This window comes from Accipiter gentilis, chromosome 27 (genome assembly GCF_929443795.1).
Source record: "Accipiter gentilis chromosome 27, bAccGen1.1, whole genome shotgun sequence".
Classification (NCBI taxonomy): Eukaryota; Metazoa; Chordata; class Aves; order Accipitriformes; family Accipitridae; genus Astur; species Astur gentilis.
The window spans coordinates 5,220,659-5,239,877 of record NC_064906.1 but is presented as its reverse complement, the minus strand read 5'-3'; the positions used below and the strand labels follow the sequence as shown (position 1 = coordinate 5,239,877).

Here is a 19,219-nt window from a genome sequence, read left to right as displayed (position 1 = left end):
CCTTGACTTTTTTTCTAGTCCTTCTTCAGTATTCAGCTTGTTGTTACGATGCACAATAGGTTTATGACCTGAGTTAATCAACCAAATATTAAACTCCATTAAACTTTATGCCATTTCTAGGAATAGGAATTTCAATCTGATACCATTTTACTATAAAATAACCTATGGCTTTAAAACATTATGGAAATAGCAGTCCTTGCAACATTACTGACGGCTTCTAAATTATTTTGTGTCCAAATATGAAAACAATTTGCTTTTATTGTGCAAGCAATCTTAAAAGTTTTCCCTGAGTCTAAACTACATTTTCTACATCACACATTAATGAGGATAAATAAATTTTTTGAGAGTGAGGTTCATTGGTTCAGATACTTTCTGGTTAAATAAAGTATTTTAAAATAAATAGCGTGGGGGTGAAATGTTTAAATATACATATAATTTTAGGAAATACATGTTCACATATGACATAAGAGAAGAAGCATGTGTATGATACCCCACTGTGGCTTCAAATCAGATTTTTTTCTGTTTTACAAGAAATTTCTATGCTGTTTTCTGCTTTGATTGTGTTTGATTAGATACCTAAAGATTCCATGACAATGTGTCATATAACGCTTGGGTAAATCAAGTTTTTTCAACCAATATATTTCTGTCTGCAATTGTATGATCAAAGGTTTCACAGTTTAGGTACCACATTGAAAGATTTTTTTTTTCTCTTTTCTGAGAAATGATAAATTATAGTCACAAAGCAAAGTATAGCATTCATATATGGGTATGTTTTTTCATTCCCTTCACATAGGAAATAGATTATTTCTCTTGTGTGCTGTGATTCTCCTAGTTCAAAGAACAAAACTGCAGGTAGATATCCATAAAAAAACTTTTCAGTAAACGATACAATACATTTTTAGCTGCATTGATACTGAGCAGAGGAAGAATTCTTGGTGTGGAAGAAATGGTGCTGGGGTGTAAATATATCTTAGGATATATTTGGGAAACTTGGTGATGCCATATTTAAGACTGCAACTTGTAGACCTTGTAGACCTTCCTGTTTCTGTCAAATAAATAAAATGACATTTCTATCTTTAGCAATTTGCTTTTAGAGTCACAGACCAATAAAAATATACTTGACCCCATCTAACTATTACTAATGAGGTGAATATAATGTTGTCTTAAACCACTATTACTCTACATAGTTTCTAAAGTAGAGAAAAATTCTACATATAGAAAAATAAAATCAGCCACATGACAGGCTGCAACCAAGAATTTAATACTAGATTTCATATAGGTAATTGTGTTCACCTTTCAACTCTTTAATGATCTTAAAAGTCAATGTAATTGTACACTTTATAGTATATTTATTTCTTTTTCAGAACAACAAACTATTACTGTTCTTTATATCATACAAGAGTACTTGTCCATAAAAATAAGATGCTGCCATTTTATATTTCATAATATGCTTTTATCCAAAATCTCTAAAAAGAAAAAAGGACAGGAAATATTTTGTTATTGATGAGTGCCAGCACCTGAAGTGTAAATAGGATAAAGTAACTGAGAAAATACCTTAACTTTAAAGGGAAATTCCTCTGAATCCCACTCACCCCTTTCAAAACAACAAAGAAAACAACAAGTAAAAAGGAAGCAATTTCCCCCCCCCCCCCTTAATTCTTTGGGGGAAGGAGAGGTTTCAGTCAGTATCATCAAATTTCATGAATCCTGCAGTGATTGTATTAACCCAGCCACCAGAATTAGTAGGCTTAGGAAGGCCTGTGTTATGTCTTAGTAAGGATATAACTTACTAGAGTAAGTACACTAAGTTTATTCTTTTGAATTAAAAATATAAGTCACAATGTCCACTGTTTAACTCTTGAATTCAGTAGATTTTACACTGGTCAAAGCAGAGTAAGGAGTCTTGCCCCAAATCTTCTTCAAATGGTTTAACTTTACAAGGATTTTCTTTTAGTAGCACTCTTAAAACCATACGCTTTTCAAGGTGCTTGAACATCTCAATTTAAAATAAATCTATTCAATTGTCATGTGGTAGAAGGAAAGAGATCTTGGCATTTCACTGTAAGATGAGAGTGGTTGCAATGTTTGACATACTTTTGAAGGAGGACTGTGGCCTCTAGTTAGATACTGGAGCTCTTCAGAAAGTTAAATAACTAAAATGGGAAGTCTTTTTAAAAGGCCTTTCTAATTAATTTGCTCAAATAATTTCATAACCTTTCCAGGGCAGAGAAAATATTTCTTATATTTTACACTATTTAATCAGTAGAATCTACTTTATGGCATCAGGCTATGTAATATAAATAAAACCTACAGTCATGGTAACTTACGGCGAACATTATATAGTATGCGTGTTATGCATACCTTGTGTATATATTATAGGAAACATCTGTCATCAAACATAAGGGATTTCCACCTTTCTTTCTTACTGCAATAATATAATCAGTTGGTAAGCATATATAATGTAACAACAAATTTGCTTGATTATTTTAGAACTGGTCAACAGAAAATATATATTTGCAAGAGTTTTTATGGCATTGGAGTAAAGCATATTTCTTTCCATAGAAATTAAAAAAAAACCCAACGCACCCTAACATACTTTCATAACAGGGTAGCTTTTTGGTTTTTTACAGATATAGAAGGTGGAAGAGCAAGAGAATTGTGCTGTTTACTCTAAACCACATTTAAATCTCTTTTGAGTGTTATGTGCTAAAATCAGCATTTTTGACATCTTAATCTAGATGCATGAATTATCTTCCCACAAACAACAAGGAGATTAATAAAAAACTGTTCTCTCAGCACCTTGTTGATTTAATACCTGCTTAACTCCTGCAGCATATCTCGCTCTCATTAAACTGCATACACATGGCTCATTTTGGGTTTGGTTTTTTTTTTGAATTTTTTATTGAAAATCTTACATGTATGACTAAAAGTCATGGGTGACATCTTTCAGTTCCATTACAAAATCTGTTTTTTATATATATATATATACACCTATATATATATATTTAATACAACTAGAAGCAAATCTACTGAGTTATGAAACAATGATTGTCTACCAAAATGTAACTCAAATTAAGTATGTTGCAGATGATTAAAATTATTTTGTTTTCTCTGATGAAGCTGAAGGCCACTTTCACATAGTCAATTAATAATGCTGGGCCGCAAAAATTACAAAGCCTTAATGATAATTTCCTGTCTCCCAGCCTGGTGTCACCCATACATTAGGATTTTAGTACAAGGATCCTTCTTTCAGAAAGAAGTACTTTTAGAGTGAGCATCATCCTCTATGGAGTACCTTCTATCCACAAACAGAGTCCTGCAAACAATTCTGTATGCCTCTCAGTAATTGCAAGCAAATCAAGTCATTTTAAGCTAGAGTTAAGTCATTTCAAGTTAGGTACAAGCAAAAAAGTTTGCAGGAGCAGAGTCTAACTTAGGAGCTCACCTACAGATTATCTAAAACAAAAAATCTGAAATAATACTTAAACCCACTATTTTACTTGAATAAATGCCTTATTACCTAGTAATAAATCATGAAAGATGAAGTATAAATATTGTCAGAATCATAAAAAAGTTGTCTTACTCTAAGAAATCCTACTTCAAAATCATACAGTATTTTAACCAACAGCAGTTGTCCTTCTGTTTTTGCACTCCTGAACCAGCGTAGAAATTATGTGTAGTGAGTTAACACCTTTGGGGAAAAATACTTCTGTGCATCAGGACCTAAAGATGATTTCTGGAGTTAATAGCATTACATTGCTTAACATATGAAAGAAATTGAAGAGTCTTTTACTGTGATTCATCAGCAGCAAAAGAGAAGGGGAAGGAGAAAAGCAAGGTGTTTACAGTCTTTGAAGCATATAGCGTGTTTAACCTTGAAAATTAAATCTTGCATTAAAGACACTCCCAGCTACCTCTGTAGTCTTCTTTCCAAAAATTCAATGTACAAATATTTTATTTAAATGTCTCAGACTTTGTAATGGCTCAGAAGAACAACTGCATGTCCTTGGAGCTGCTCTCCTTTCTGAGAGATGAATGGCAGGCGAGATTGCTTTACTGTAATTTCTCCATTTCCATGCTTCATTTCCTACATTTATCTGAGACTGGAGAAAAATCAGCATGTTCTGACAAGTCTAATACCATGAGGCAGTAAAATGGACCTGAATTTAGTGGAGATTGGAGCTCCAAAATAAATATAACACTTTATGTCAAATAATAATAAAAAAGGATAAATTCTCCTGTACAAATCAGAAGAGACAATAAAAAATAGCAAATAGATAGCAACACCTTTTCTATACCTACAAAGGCATCACAAAACTTTTCAGCCAGAAGAATTCCCCTCCATATTTCTCATTTTATGGGGTTTGTAAACTACTTTGGTAAGTTGATGACAAACATTGTGGAATTTCTTAGTACAAAAGGCAATTTTTCATAAAACTACCCAGAAAATTACAGAGAATTCTAATTAAATAGCTCTGAGAACAAACAGGGAGAAGCAAAGAAATGACCTGCCGGGCTTTTGTTCGTTTTCGTGTCTGTCCTTCTGCTTTTGTCCTAGCAAGCTGCATGCAACATTGTAAAGAAAATTTGTTTAAAAAACCTTGCATCTGTAAATACTATATATTGTAATGTTGTATTGAATGTTATATTTGTCAATTTGTTTCCTCTTACACTTATCTCATACCAGAGACTATGTGTTCTAGATATAGCAATACTGCGAAGGCATCTGCAGGGTATCATTGGCTCATTGAGGTCACAGTGCATAACCGACTTTTGAAAGTGAGTTACCTCTGCAGGTATCTGAGGGTTGCTATCTATTTGAACGTGGCTGAGCATTTCATTTTATCAAAAATGCCACCAAATGCTCATATTCTGTGTGGTCAGTGCAGTCCCTAGGACAAGTCTAATGAAGATATGTACCACCAAGGCAAAAAAACCTAAAAGGTTAAAAATGGAGAAATATTTACAACTTTCTTCAGTCTGTAAGGTTGAGTTTTCTGGTTTAGTATTCTTCAGTGCATTTTCAGAGAAAGGTTCCAAGGCTATGAGTATAAGCAGTCTGGTCCAGTCCCATACATATCCGCAAGCCTTTTAAAGCGAGGGCCCCAGTCACTGAGGTAATCGTAGTTCTGATCAGAGTTTGAGCTGATCGAATCTAAAGAACTGAGTGACTCTGCCACCGAGCCATTCCCCTCAAATGCATATGTCTGCAGGGAGTCGTAGGGTGGCGCGCAGGGGTCCACATCCGCTTCTTTTAGTCTTTCCCAGATAAATTCCCGAAAAATGACATTATCTGGAATGCTTTTAAAAGTTGGTCTGCTCAAGAACTGAATCTCAGGCGTCACATCCCTTCTGGTCTTGGTGTCTCGGATGATGTTGAGGTTTCTCAAGGCAGCCATATCAAAAGCCTCAGTGTCTTCTTCTCCGCCACCCTCGTCATCATACCTGACAATGTTCTCTCTGATATCTCTCTCTTCATCAAAAATGAGGGGCTCTTTTTTCCGTCGCCTCATAGTGACAATCAGTAAGACAAGAACTGTAACACAGAGAGACAGGTGTTTTAGCAACGCCAAAGTTTCCTCATATTTTTCCTAGTGGTGGAAGTACTCATTAATTTATATGGCAAAGACTCAAGGAAATAGCAGGCAATGAGATTTGAAACCTAGCAGGTTCTGAAACAGCTTTTAAACTGGAAGCTTTTTAGACATTAAAGAATCTATTTCCAAAGCCGTTCTGGATTAACGTCTTCATCTCTAATTCTATATCTATGCTGTCCTCTAAACATAAATTTTAGAACTGGTTCAGTCTGACTATTACAATCTCACAGCCATGAAATAAAAAAAAGACCTTTTCCTGAACTCTTAATTGCCCAAGCGATAAAAGCACATTCATAAAGTAACTGAGTAGAATTTAACAACCATGGTTTGGGAAGAGACTGAATTAAAGTATATGGCCGATTTCAGCAGAAGAAAAAAAAATATTTAAAAATTGTAGATTGGACAACAGTGAATCGTTAAGCAATGTGTAAAATAAGACTGTCTTAGTTCATGGATTAAAAGTATCTCTGTATAAGACCTCACTTTCCTATGAAGTGCAAAGTACTGTACTTGAGGTTTATGAATTATATCTAATAAGAACTGCTAGGGCTGGAGTTTATTGGATCAGCCAGTGCTAGAAATATTTTATTTTTTTAAAATTCTAATTCTTACAGTTTCTTTCAGCTTGAAAGCTAATACTAAACTGCAGTAACAGCCAAAATAACTGGGAGAAACTAACTCAAGGCTCCTCTTGTTGAAATAGTTTTGGTAGAGAAACGTCATTGCCGATACACAAAATATGGAACTAGTAATATGAATATTGCACCCATCCGTGGGACATGATGGAGTGTGAATCATCCTCCTAGAAAATTATTAATACTATATTGTAGCATCTGGGTAACATTTGCTGAGTTAATGATACTCCTAGAAAATAGCAGGCATTTCTATGACTGTAAAAATAACAGTATGTTGAAAAGTAAGTGTCATTCCACATTCAATTAATCTCTTCTGATTTTATGTTTATTTTTTAATCTTAAGAATATGTGATTACATGCATTCATATGTCTAAGGTTTACAACCTTTACTTACAGTACTTTGACAAGCCAACTAAATGCTGTAGAAACATCTGGAAAAGCAAAAGCTGATATAGAAAAAATTAAGCTTGAGCTTCCCTAGGCAGTCTCAAAAGTGGCCTCCATAAATCGTATGATGTAGGACTGCCATTCTTGAAAGCCCTTCTTTTCATGGAGGAATTTTTAAAATCAATATCAATCTAGTCATTGTGAGGCATGATTTAATATTGGGATCACTTGGTTAAAATAAACTAGTCATTCAGAGACTGTACATGCAGAAAACTGTATCATATGTCCACAGATGTTATGGTAGTATTTGGAATTGGTTATAGCATAAGATGACTTAAAGGTGGATTTTCTGCAATTCTTTTTATTTTCCTTTGGAGCCATGCATGTCTAAGACCAAAACTGGAACAAGATCAATTTTTTTCTAAACTTTTTGACAAATATATTAGGCAATATTTTTTCCCCCTTTTTTCAGCAGCTACCAGGCACACATCTAATGATCCATCTACTAACAGATGCCTTGTGATTCTATATTACTGCAGCATCAGCATCACACTCTCACTTTGTTGCCCCTGGCATCTCCCTGATTCATGCTTTATGTATTGAATTCACAAGCCACTAGTTTGGGGCATTTTGCTTTAAACAATATTTACATAAGCAGTTTGACAATATAAGATTTTGACCTTTACAATGGCTCTTGTGAAATTTCAAAACATTCTGATATTTGTATAATACAAATTGAGCTATAAATTATACAGCAGAGCACATAAAATTGTTATCAGAGACAATTGCACTCCACTCTTAATGTTTTTCCTTATTATAACAGATATTTTAAAGTGAAAGACAGATTAGCTTGCTGACAGTACAAATACACATTTAAGCCAAGATTACTATTGACATAACATTTTAATTATTATTTTTAACATTTACTGCCACATTTTTTATTGCCATATAAGTATGCAGCTAATCATTTCCTTTACTTAAGTGTAAATGTATTTTCACACCACTGGCCCTCTTAACATACTTCATTTTGAAAGTTAAATACCTGCTAATAAGTGAAAAATATGAAACTTAGGAGGCAGGTTCGCCTAAAGGTACAATAAAAATCAAGATACGTTGAATGATTTATATAGTATTCCTTGTACATCTCACACTTGCTTGAAGCCAAGAAAAATACGGAGTCTTTCTAAAGGTTAAATATTTTAGCATTTAGATGGCTTTATGAGATTATTAATTTCCTGCCTTTCTAACAGCTATGAACAATAAAGTTTAACCTCTAAATGAACAAAGCTTCAGCTGCATTGCAGGAACTGGAGAGATGAATACAAGCCCCAAACAAATTTCACTGATATCTAAATCAGGTGCAAATGGTTTTAAAGCTTACCCATTTCTCATTAAGTCATGGTGGGGTGGGGTTTTTACCCTGCATTTATCACAAAAGCAAAGATTAAGTCAGTAATTAGTGACTGGCTGAACACCTAGAAAACCTAATTTTATGCTTTTTAGAGAAGGAATAATACAGTGGAAAAGCTTCAGGGACGTACGTATTGCACATTGAGGCCACTAGTTTGGCTCCATACTGGTATGCCGAACTCATGCTAAAGAGATGAAATGGCAATACTGATTTTGTGTGTGATTCAATAAATACATAAACCAATCAGTATTAGAAGTCACTATTTACAAAAGACTAAATAACCAGAACTAATAAAGGTAGATCTGCACTAACCTTTTTGTTCTGATTTACCTGAATTTTTTAGAAATGTTGATTTTTGTTTAACGGGTACAGTAGCCAAGAGAAAATGTCATTTGTATTTACATTAGCTGTAGGAACAAATAGGTTTATCCTTCTGTCAGCATAGATGTAACGATAATATCAGTAGTTTCAGTTCACCTGAATCAGTCTTTAAACAAACACCTTTGAGTACAAGAGTGGATATTTGCTCTGCTATTTTGCAGTATGCTTTATGGAATTAGCATGAAATTTCCATTTTGGTATTATCTGGTAAAAAGTCAGGTTTAGGTCACCAGAGCATATTTCTCTGTTTTAGTATTAACCTTTCCTCTAAGACTCGAGGCAACTGCAACATAATTGTAAGGAAGCCATAAACAACCTGAGAGCACCTGAGGGAGAAGACTACCTGCAGAGCTATACAGTAAGGGACAGAGCTAAATCCCGAGCGTTACCACGCCGTGTATATGCGATGCCCCTAAGCCTGGCATTTACTATAGCAATAAGCCGCATCAGCTGCAAGCTAATCTGCACACCGGTTTATGCCTTAGGTGTGTCATGATTCATAAAGCTGAAGACTGGAGCTCCTCAGCCATCTAAGCAGCACGCTAATAACCTATTTAGTTATACCTTGCAGTTGCCAGTACAGTCAGATGAGATTTGGGGATTACAGAGGCCAAGACTCAAGAAACCTGCATTTAATTCCCAGCTAACAAGCTTCATATATAACTGTTGTTTAATCAGTTTGGATTGATATTTGCAAAGTGACTGTGACCTTTAAATGCCCACAGTGAGTGACCCTAATAGGCTCTATAACTTTCAGGAAACAGCTTCTGCATTGCATACTAAAGCCCCTTTTAAATGACTTAATTTGGACACCCCCAAATTAAAACAGTTACAGTTTTATCACTTTCAAAACTGCAAGACCCAAACCCACACATACCAGATAGTAACATTCTGTATACATTTTACCTGTTTAGAGAATAAGATCCTTATGACTAAGACTGTTTCTTCTTGTTTACGAATCACACAACTATGTGTGCTGATTTAATCAGGTTCTTGTAGGTATTGTGATAATAATAACAAATTCCTCGTCTTTCAACTGAAAAAGTAATAATTTAAATCTGTATTTTGAAGTTTAATCAATGTATTATTAACTTGTAAACTCCAGTACCACACTAATAGGAGCTTTCTTTAGTGTTTCTAAGAAAATAGGTAGTACTAATAGATTATATTCAGAAGCACGAAAGACAAAAATAATGAAAAAGCATTTTGTCAATTTAGCTTTCCATTGTTTCAGTACAAAGAAAATCTTTAACCTTCCAAATATGATTGGGTTATCTACAGGTGAACATTCTTTTTCTGTATGATTTTATGTACACATTTTATGCTAAGCACTTGTTATAAAAGCAATTATTGTGTCTGGAAGATGCTAACTGAAAAACAAATTACCTTGAATTAAATTACCATATAATTTTCAGAGGAGTTAAAAAAATCCTACTTATTTCTCTAAAAATTATGTACGGTCTAAACCAAATGCAAACTAGCTTTTCATATGCTTTTTATAGAATAAATTGCAAGCACTTTTTTTTTTCATTTTTTTTTTCTTTAAAACACAGGCTCACAGCAGAGTGAATAATTATAAAGCTCTTTTGAGTAATTAACAAAGCACTGGAACTTTCTTGTGGAATAAAATTCAGAATTTAATCTACATCAGTCAAGATGAGGAGGGAAAAAAAAATTTTGGTAAAATATTTTTAACTTTTAAAAATTATTTTAGTTTGAAAAAATAGCCTACACCATGTTTTATCCAATTATAATGAATTAGTATGATTTACTAACATTCTTCCTTCTTAGCATCAGTGGAAACATTGTGCTTATCTAAAATTGATTGGTTTCTTAAGTCAAAATAATAACACTGAGAAATCCCACTGAGACAATCTGAGTCTTGGTCAAGACAAATAATTATTTATTAGACAAAGGGATGTATGGGGCAAGAAGAAATAGCAAAGTACATCACACTAACTTTAAGAAGATAAGAGCTTGTTGAGAATTCGAGATACTAGTGACAAAATGCATGTATCCATGACATCTATGCAAATCTCCTGCCTTCTCCGCTTTACAACTGGCACTCACGTTGAGATGACATTGATGAATGTGACTGGATTTACACTGCGTGTAACTTTGGATCAGAAAAAAAAAATTGATCCGGTAGCCTGTCTCCTCTTTTCACTCGTAAACTCTTACACAAAAAGGTGCATCCCTCGGTCCCAGGCCTGGAACCGCTTGGCAACAGCTGAAGCCTGTTTTTTTTATGCTGTGCTAGTGGATCTTCAGGTTTTTTTCTTGGGAATGGATGTGAAAAGAAAAAGGGAAAAAGGAGAAAAATTCCTAGCAGTACTACCATTCAGCTGATCCCAGAAAATGTCTTCTAGGAACAAACAGGAGGAGAAGAAGAAAGGCTCTGGGACCAGACAAGCAACAGGATTTGACTGGGATTTCACTGGGCAGCAGTGATGCTCAGGCACCTCTTCCTTGTGAAGACCAGCACCTGGCTGGGAACAAACCAGCAGCAGGATACAGTACCCCAATGCAGGACTCAAAGCCAAGGTTAGCATACAAACACAGCCTTTTAAACTGCACCTGCAGCTTTGAACTATACCCAAAAGGAAGAGTTTAGATGGAAGGGAAGATAGCGCATACAAACATCTATTTGGATAAACAGTGGTGTCACATTCAGACAGCTGAATTTGGAAGTCTAATTTTTTGGCACATAAAATCGATGGTAAGGTGGTCGTATGCACCAGAAATACGTGCAGCAGAAGGGACATTTCCTTCTAATGGTTTACAGTGAGGTTAAACAAAGTCAATAAGAAGAGACATCCATAAATTGTTGAAATACTACCATGAACAGAAATGTGGACCAAAGTCTCTTGATTTGACCTATTTGAATTACTTGGATAACAGTGACAGACAAATCACCACTGGGATTGTACCAACCTGAGGAGGCTATGGTCTTCCCCTTCCCCTTACACTGGTATGTACAGCCAGGGAATAGAAAAATCTCTCCATTGATAACAACACTCAAGAAAATCCTTGTGTGCCGAACCAGTACCCTCATTAATGTCAACTTTCTGACGATAAGCAACACTGCACTTTTGCTCACCTGCACTCTGCAGGAGTAAAGATGATTCTTCATCTTTACTCCTCAATTTAGGCCTTTACTACTACTACTATGTAGTCATTTATTTCAAGGACTAGGCATGAAATGAGAAATGCTAAACCAGAATGTTGACACTGTTCCACTGTTTTCCACTGTCTTTTATCTAGTTACAGTCTCACTGCATGGCATAAAATCCAACTGTGCTACCAGTTGCAGAGGTAACAAAAGATCATCCTGTAGAAGAGGTTCCAGTAAATGATCCCCGTCAGTAAATTACATCTGTTCTATTTTCTGAACTTTTTTTTTTTTTTTTATGCAAATCAATAAATGTTTAATGATAGTTATATCCCTGAAAAAGGGACACACACTGTTACTGGTTATACAGTGAGTATGCTAAACACAATACTTCCAGAAACTGCATTGGCTATCTCTTAAGTATTACACTTGATGCAAGTGATCTTTTTTTCCTTTTACTATTATTTCATATATATGTCTGGAGGCAGCTTGACATAGAAACAAATTCTCTGAACTTGAAAATCCCAAACTAAAGATTTTGTGTGGCTCATGATCCAAAATGCCATTCTGCTGGGAATGTCACGTGTCCCTGTTTACAGAAATCGGGGCGGGGGGGGAGGGGGGGGAGTGGGTTGAAGCTTATATACATATACGTATCTATCTCTTTTGCTACTATGCATTAAACAGAAAATAAGGGTAACAGGAAGATGTACCTAGCAGTGTCAAGACACAAGCCAATATTGCTATCAGGGCTCCAGTGCTAAGTCCTGCAGGCAAGATATATGCTTCTGCATTGCACGTCTGAGCAATACCATCTGCGTCACAATCACAGACTCTGATGGTGAGGGTATTAGTGCTACTAAGTGAAGGTGATCCACTGTCCACAATGAATATTGGCAAGTAGAAAACAGACTGTTCCTGTCTTCGGAACCCGTTTCTTCTGGTTAATACTGTTGCAGTGTTATCTAGGTAAAGGAATAAAAAGATAAATATAAAATACATGACCTTTCTAAAACACAAGCCTATAAATAATACAGTCATTCATTTAAAAGACTTTATAAACACATTTATACTATTTCAACAAGCTTATCTTTCCTGGTCATATACTTTTGAAGCTGCAGAGATAGGATCAGCTGAGAAATGATACCAGCTAAACAAAAAGCTTTTTGTTTTCCACGCAAGACTGTTCCAAAATTGCAGAGGTTTATTTGATTTTTGTTAAGCTCACAGTTCCACACTCTTGATAGATAGTTGAAGATAAAATCATTATAAAAAAGAAAAAATTTACCCTTCAGTGATCAGATAAAATACCTACATACCTGTTTCAGGTCTGATTTCCAAGGATCTATTTCAATTATTTACAGATATAGGTACCATATTAATGGAAGGGATGAACATACTAATAGGAGAACAAGTTCTGAAGACCAATGAAATATTTTTTGAATGCAGAAAAAATCCAGTTGGTGCACAAATACAGGTAATTGCACATGTAGCAAAGACAAGCACTTGTTTTCAGTCTCATCTGAGAGTCAAGATGACTAATATAATCAGTCTAAAATGTGTGGTTTGATGCTGCTCTGAGTTAGGTGATTAAAAAGTCCACGTGTTCCAGAAAATATGTGCAAAACTCACTGTGTTCAATACAGGTTGACAGCTCCTGAGAGGTAGGGAGTTACATCTCCTAGAATGTATAGAAAAGGTCGGTCGGTCGGTCTGTCTATCTATCTGTCTACCTACTTATCTATCTATTTATAGACAGATATATCGATAGTCCTGTAACGTTATCTTACTGTGTCATCTATTATGACCTACCTGGCAAAATATGCAAGCACTTCTTCATATAGCATCGTATGAGATATGCATAAAATTAGTTAACATCCAAAGAGGCAACTGCTGCTGTGTCTTGCAACTCCATTGATTTTACTGGCATTGCAAAAGTCTGTTATTACCCTTTCCAAATTATAAGTTCTCTGGAAGAGGGCCTGTCTTTTCATTAAATACTCTACAGTACTTGTTACAATGTCAGATTTCTAAACAGAGTTTTATTCTAATGCATTTTTATTATTTTGCTCATTATTACTATTACAGTCTTTAGTTTGAAACTGCAAGCTGCTCATATGAAGAAAATTAAGCATGTCAGTAACTACATTCAGGGTAAGGCAATAAATAGGTGTGTGAGAGAACTTTTATTAGGTCACGTTAGCGTTAGTGAATGTTGTTCAAAGTCTGTCTGTACAAACACTACCCTTTAGTCCACCATATGTCTGCTTTTCTTATTAACAAGGATGACTTTGTAACTCTGATTTAGTACTGAGCCATAAAAGAGCAATGCAAGAGTAACGTAGTGTCTATTGGGTTCTATTTGCTTCAGCTAATAGCTAAACTGACTGATACATGCCCAGATGCCATACTATGCAGTGCAACTAATGAGAACACTAATTAGAAGCGTGTTCTCAGATATTTTAACTAATAGAAACGTGATGTCAGTGGGAGTCTTTGCTTAAGTCTTTGGGGAAATAGTCATAAGAAGTCTGTGTAAATATTGTAGGCAGCTTCCATTATCCAAAGCATTCTTCAATAGGTGGTATACTTACTGAAAAGATGTGTTTTTCTAAAAAAAAAAAAAAACCTTTAAAAAATCAAAACCCACTTTTTTATTTACTGTGCACTTATTTTTTATGACCTGAGTTATATTAATAAAACATGAATTCCTGGACATTTTTCAGTCACTGCCCCAAGGTAAAATCTAGTTTAGATAAAATCCTATAAATACAAGGAAAAGATGTGAGAGGAGTGACTTCGGAGCGGGGGGGGGGGGGGAAGGGGGGAGGGGGGAAGATTTGAATCTACTCTGGCTCAATGCTTTTAATTATTCAAACCACCTTAATTTCCCTGACAAATAATCTACACATAAAATTATTTTGCAGGCTGATTGTAGTTTAATTTATGTCCTTACCAGAATAGAAGTTTATGGATGTCATAATCAACATGATATATTCAAAATGAAAGGTATTAGTGGTGGATATTTAACCAAACAAAATGTCCTTACCTTTGTTGTCCTGCAGTGTAAAATTGTGGTTATTTGCTGCCTCTGCTGTTAAACTGAAGTAGAACTGATGGCCATTTGGTGGGTCATCTTTATCAATTGCACTGATTTTCTGGATCACCTGTTTTAAGATGCATTGGGGTTTCATTGTTTGGAATGGTAAGAAGCATAAATACATGCACATTGTATAACCCCTCTATTACCTATCAAAGTATCAACCCTCCCTCAAGTCCTGCTCATATTGCCTTTTGGGTTTCTAATCTCCTAAGCATGTACAGACACTCTTAAAACTAAAATGTGACTCAACTCTTTACTTTTCCTGTACCAACTTTATTGGCCAAAAGCAATGATCTGCAGGGCCTGTGAGAAAGTTAGGTTATGTCATTCACCAGAGCTTGGAGGATAAACTGCATAGCAGGGGAAGAACTGTATCTTCTGGATGGCCCTTAATGTAGTTATCAGTGGCTGCAATCAATGTAAACTTTCACAAGGAGATGATTATGGTTTTGAACATTTTAATTCATGTGCTGCTCATGTGCTGCAAAATAAAAAGCTAAGTCATATGTATACTAATATTTTCTGGGATTTCTTTATTTTTGTTATTATTATTATTATTATTATTCCAATTTTATTTTCTAAAATTCTATCAAAATCTGCCTCTAAAAAAAATGTCACCTTTGCTTAAAATCCATAAAGAATGAATACTCAGAGCTAACATTCTGACTAGACCACAGGGAAAACAAACAGGTACTCCAATAAGAGCATGCATCTTCTGTGTTTCTCATGAACACAAGCTAATACTCATAGTGTTTTCTGATAAGGATTTAAATTATGCTGTGATTTTGAAATGTGCAATAAACAACATCTGCGACAGGAAGGACAATGTTCTGGGAGAAGGCACAAAAGTGCAAAGTCTCCCAGGGAGTATGTGGGATCTATGTGAGTGAAACATCTACTAGTTTTCTGGGAGAGAGAAGAGAGAATGAGAAAATATCTGTATTTTCTGAGGTCTTACAAAGTAGAGAGGAAAAGTCCAAATATGAGAGACGCCAAAGATAAACACCACCAGATACTTTTAGTTGAGTCCAGGACTACTTGGAAAACATTTGGGGAGTTAAAAACACTGGGGAATATGGCAGGTATACATCGCCCTTGTGAAATTGTGGCCTCATGGCCCATACTTCCTCAGGGAAATAAAAGCGTGTACTCATTTGAGGAATGCTAGGCCTTTAGTCTCAGAACAAACTCCGTGTTAGGACTTCCCACTTCCCAGCAAAATTAGGAGGAAAAAACACATTCTTAATATTATTCAAAATTAGGTGAGTTTAGCAAAATGTGTCGGTTATTTCAGTAAGAAAGGCAGAGATTTTAACAGTACCTTCAGGAAGTAATTACACCTGAGTTTGTTTCTTCAGAGGTATGGTGAAGATGTTAGGGTTTGATTGATACTTGCTTGTGCTGCACATCAAAGCATCATTTTTCCTGCCATAAGCTGATTATATTTTATCTTAAAGCTGGCAGGATTTCGTAAGGAATAGCTGCCTATCTGATAAAAATAAACATAGAAAAACCTATCAAGCCATACCTGACCAGGCTGCGCATTTTCACAGACAGTTGTCTCATACTCCATGGCAAACTCAGGGGCATTGTCATTGATGTCAAGGATAGTGATGGCTACATAGCCTCTCCCAATCTGTGCTGGATTCTCTGTAGGAAAAGAAGCCAACAAAAGAGTCAGAAAGAGCTCCTTGAAAGTTATTCTTCGGGTCAGTACATTTTTCATTTGCATTCTTCTTTTGCATATACATGTCAAATCAATTACAATCCCTCCTGGAAAGACAAAGGAAGCTCTTGGCTTCATCGTCTGCACCTAGTGGAAACAATGTTTATGTCTTCCAGCCACTTTAATTGAACTAAGATTTTACTCTCAGGGATAAACTGAAAATCTAAATCACATCATATGGAGGGATAAGAGCAAGATGATGTAAAGCCATTGCCAATGGGCATAGCTAGCCAGAACAGCCCTATTCATATCGGGAATAGAATGGTTATTACGGGTTAAACAATTTTTTGTTGCGATTCAGATTGATCAGGCTGTTAAGAAGTTAAAACCAGAATTCCATCAGCTATATATAACAGAAGAAAAGAGGAAGCTGCATTCCCAAGCAAATCCCAACGTATTTAAAGTGCACACACAAAGTATTTCAACACTGTCATTAACACGTTGAACACCTTAAATATGAATGACATTCTTAAACTGATGCACATCTCTAGCTAAAATATGAATCTGTTCAGGGTCCAATGTCATCATTTACTCTTAAACAGTAGATATTTTTGGACTGAGCATAAAGGACATCAGTGTGTGCCATACTCATTTTGCTAGATAACACTTCTGTTTTGGAGCAGGGAGAAGAGAGATTGCATTTTTTTTTTACCACAAGTGGTGATATTAGTGATAGAGCAGGGCAGAATGAAAAACTGTACAAACCTTCAACTATGTATCCATCTTTTTACAGGGTATTGCAAACACAGTTTAGTAAATATTACAAGTATTTAAAGCAATGCATCCAAATGTAGATCACAAATTGTTTTGGTCTCTTTTTTTATTCTTCATGTCAAATACCAGAGGAGTAAGAAACTTTGACACCAACTTTTTCTTCTGCTGATCTAAGCTTATTGAAAACCAAGCAGGCCATGAACATAAATTAAAGCATTGTAAGGTATTACTAGTGCTCCTAGACTCTCGCGTGTGTCAGGTATGCCCCTTGGCTACCTTGTCAGTTTTGTTACTACCCAGGAAAATTCTGGTTTCCATGATGGTCTCCTGGACCAAAATTCTGCTCCTGAGAATACAGATAAATTCATACAGACACTAAATTATAAATGTTATCTTTCAGGTTAAACATTAAATTAACCTCACTGAAAGCAAGAAGTGAGGATTTTTAAAATAGCAGGCCAGAGAACTGGTAATTCTTTTATTATCACAGCCCAACAGGGTAGTAATAAGGATGAAGTCTGAAGAAATAAATTCATCAAATATAAAGGCAAAAATATACATTTTTTTCACAGAATGTATTCAGAGCTGAACAAGTTTAGGTTTAAACTTGCATTAACAGAATTCTTGTTGTATGCACTTGAAGGTTTCGATTCTTCAACACTTTTCATCTTACACCAGAAAAGATACCAAGTACAACATATCCTCTACAGTCTTACCATAGAGTCAGGAAAGTGAAACCACACAATCATTCAATCCCCTTTCCTTCATAGCTTTTAAGAATGCTGTGGTTGACCAACAGCAATCAACTCTAAATGAGTGCCCTCACTAAGACGGGCTGACTGCTCTCCTCTATACTCCATATCACTTTTCCTTTAATGACACTTGGTCCGAGACTGCTGACTTAACATAGTTCACCTTCCTTTGTACTTGTTTTTCAGAAGTGAAAAGTCTACACAAAGTGTGAGGCAAAGGAAAGAGCAAACACTTAATCTGTTGCATTTCTTATTTTTCATCACACAGGTTTCTTTTACATTGAGTAAGTAAGAAGTTATTTTTCTCTGCCAAGGTTTGAAACTGTCATAATGTCTCTCAATGCAGCTGATGACAACCAAGCCTGAAGTTTTACACATGAACAGCCAATAAAATCTTTAAATTGTTACTTACGACTCTCCATAGCCAAAACTGTGATATTATGAACAGCATTAGTTTCCCTGTCCAGAGATTTGGCAGTTGTAATGACTCCACTGTTGGCATCAATATTAAAATACCTCTCCAGGTCTGTGTTTCGATCTATCGAGTACCTAGGTAAAGGATGAAAGAAAACTTTTGATTTATGTTCAGTTCCAGTTTGTAAAACCATTTCACTGGTGTCTTCTTAGAGAGAAAGCACGTCCACTGTTTCCCCGCTTTGAGTTTTGTTTTGTCCAGTTTCTCTGGGGCGTTGAGAGAAGCAAAGCCGTATGCAAAGGGCAGATAGTTACAGAGTGACCCCAGCTGGCTGTGGCAGGCTCCGTTCCTGCAGTGTCCTTTTAAGTGAGGTTATCGGTATTGCCTTCTCTTTTCTTTCTTCCCCTCTGCTGTAGGCAAACTTTCATTTAGTCATGGAATAGCATCCTCCTGAGCCCCAGCTAAGGAGAAGGCACATTGGAAGTTTACTACACGGCTGTGCCATCCAGGCACTGCTCCCGGGGGCGGCTGGCAGTCTGAGCAGAGAGCTTTCTATCACCAGCAGAAGAGCTCCTGAGTCACCCAGAGCTGCAGGCGTAGGGGATAAGAGAGAGACGACGCGGAGCAGGTCAAAGGATTGCATGTCAGCCCTGTCAGCTCCTGGTGCGTTACTGTCATTAGGGAAACACAGGCTCGTGCCCTTAACTCTTGGGCTTAACATACCTTTTACCTCCACATTTGTTTTAGGAAGGGGAAATGAGCTCCTTGGCCAACAGAAAATAGCATAAGGGAAAAGGTCAAAACACCTGTGGGTGTTTTGCTTAGGACCATTTTGAGAGAAAGGGACAGTTGATTAGGCAGATTTACATTTACAACTGGAATATTCTTGACATTCAATTTAATATTGGGTCAGATTCTTGTACTCTCATTTAGATCGAGTATGTACTCCAGAGAACTTCCTTACACTCAGGATGAATTAAAATGTC

The 19,219-nt window shown here is 35.9% G+C and overlaps 1 protein-coding gene across 4 annotated transcripts in view; it reads right to left on the bottom strand.

Moving 5' to 3' along the window:
* Positions 1 to 1,475: 1,475 nt before the first annotated feature.
* CDH7 (cadherin 7) overlaps positions 1,476 to 19,219 on the bottom strand; it is an 83,822-nt gene continuing 66,078 nt past the window's right edge. For 3 of the 4 annotated variants that reach the window (XM_049830438.1, XM_049830436.1, XM_049830437.1), the window contains exons 8-12: positions 18,231 to 18,367; positions 16,155 to 16,276; positions 14,573 to 14,690; positions 12,237 to 12,488; positions 1,476 to 5,536 (exon numbers count right to left, since the gene is read on the bottom strand). In XM_049830438.1, the coding sequence (XP_049686395.1) occupies positions 5,043 to 5,536; positions 12,237 to 12,488; positions 14,573 to 14,690; positions 16,155 to 16,276; positions 18,231 to 18,367 (1,123 nt within the window). In that variant the 3' untranslated portion in view covers positions 1,476 to 5,042. Of the gene's footprint in view, positions 5,537 to 12,236; positions 12,489 to 13,155; positions 13,205 to 14,572; positions 14,691 to 16,154; positions 16,277 to 18,230; positions 18,368 to 19,219 lie in introns of those variants that run through there. The other variant, XM_049830439.1, reaches the window with a different exon arrangement.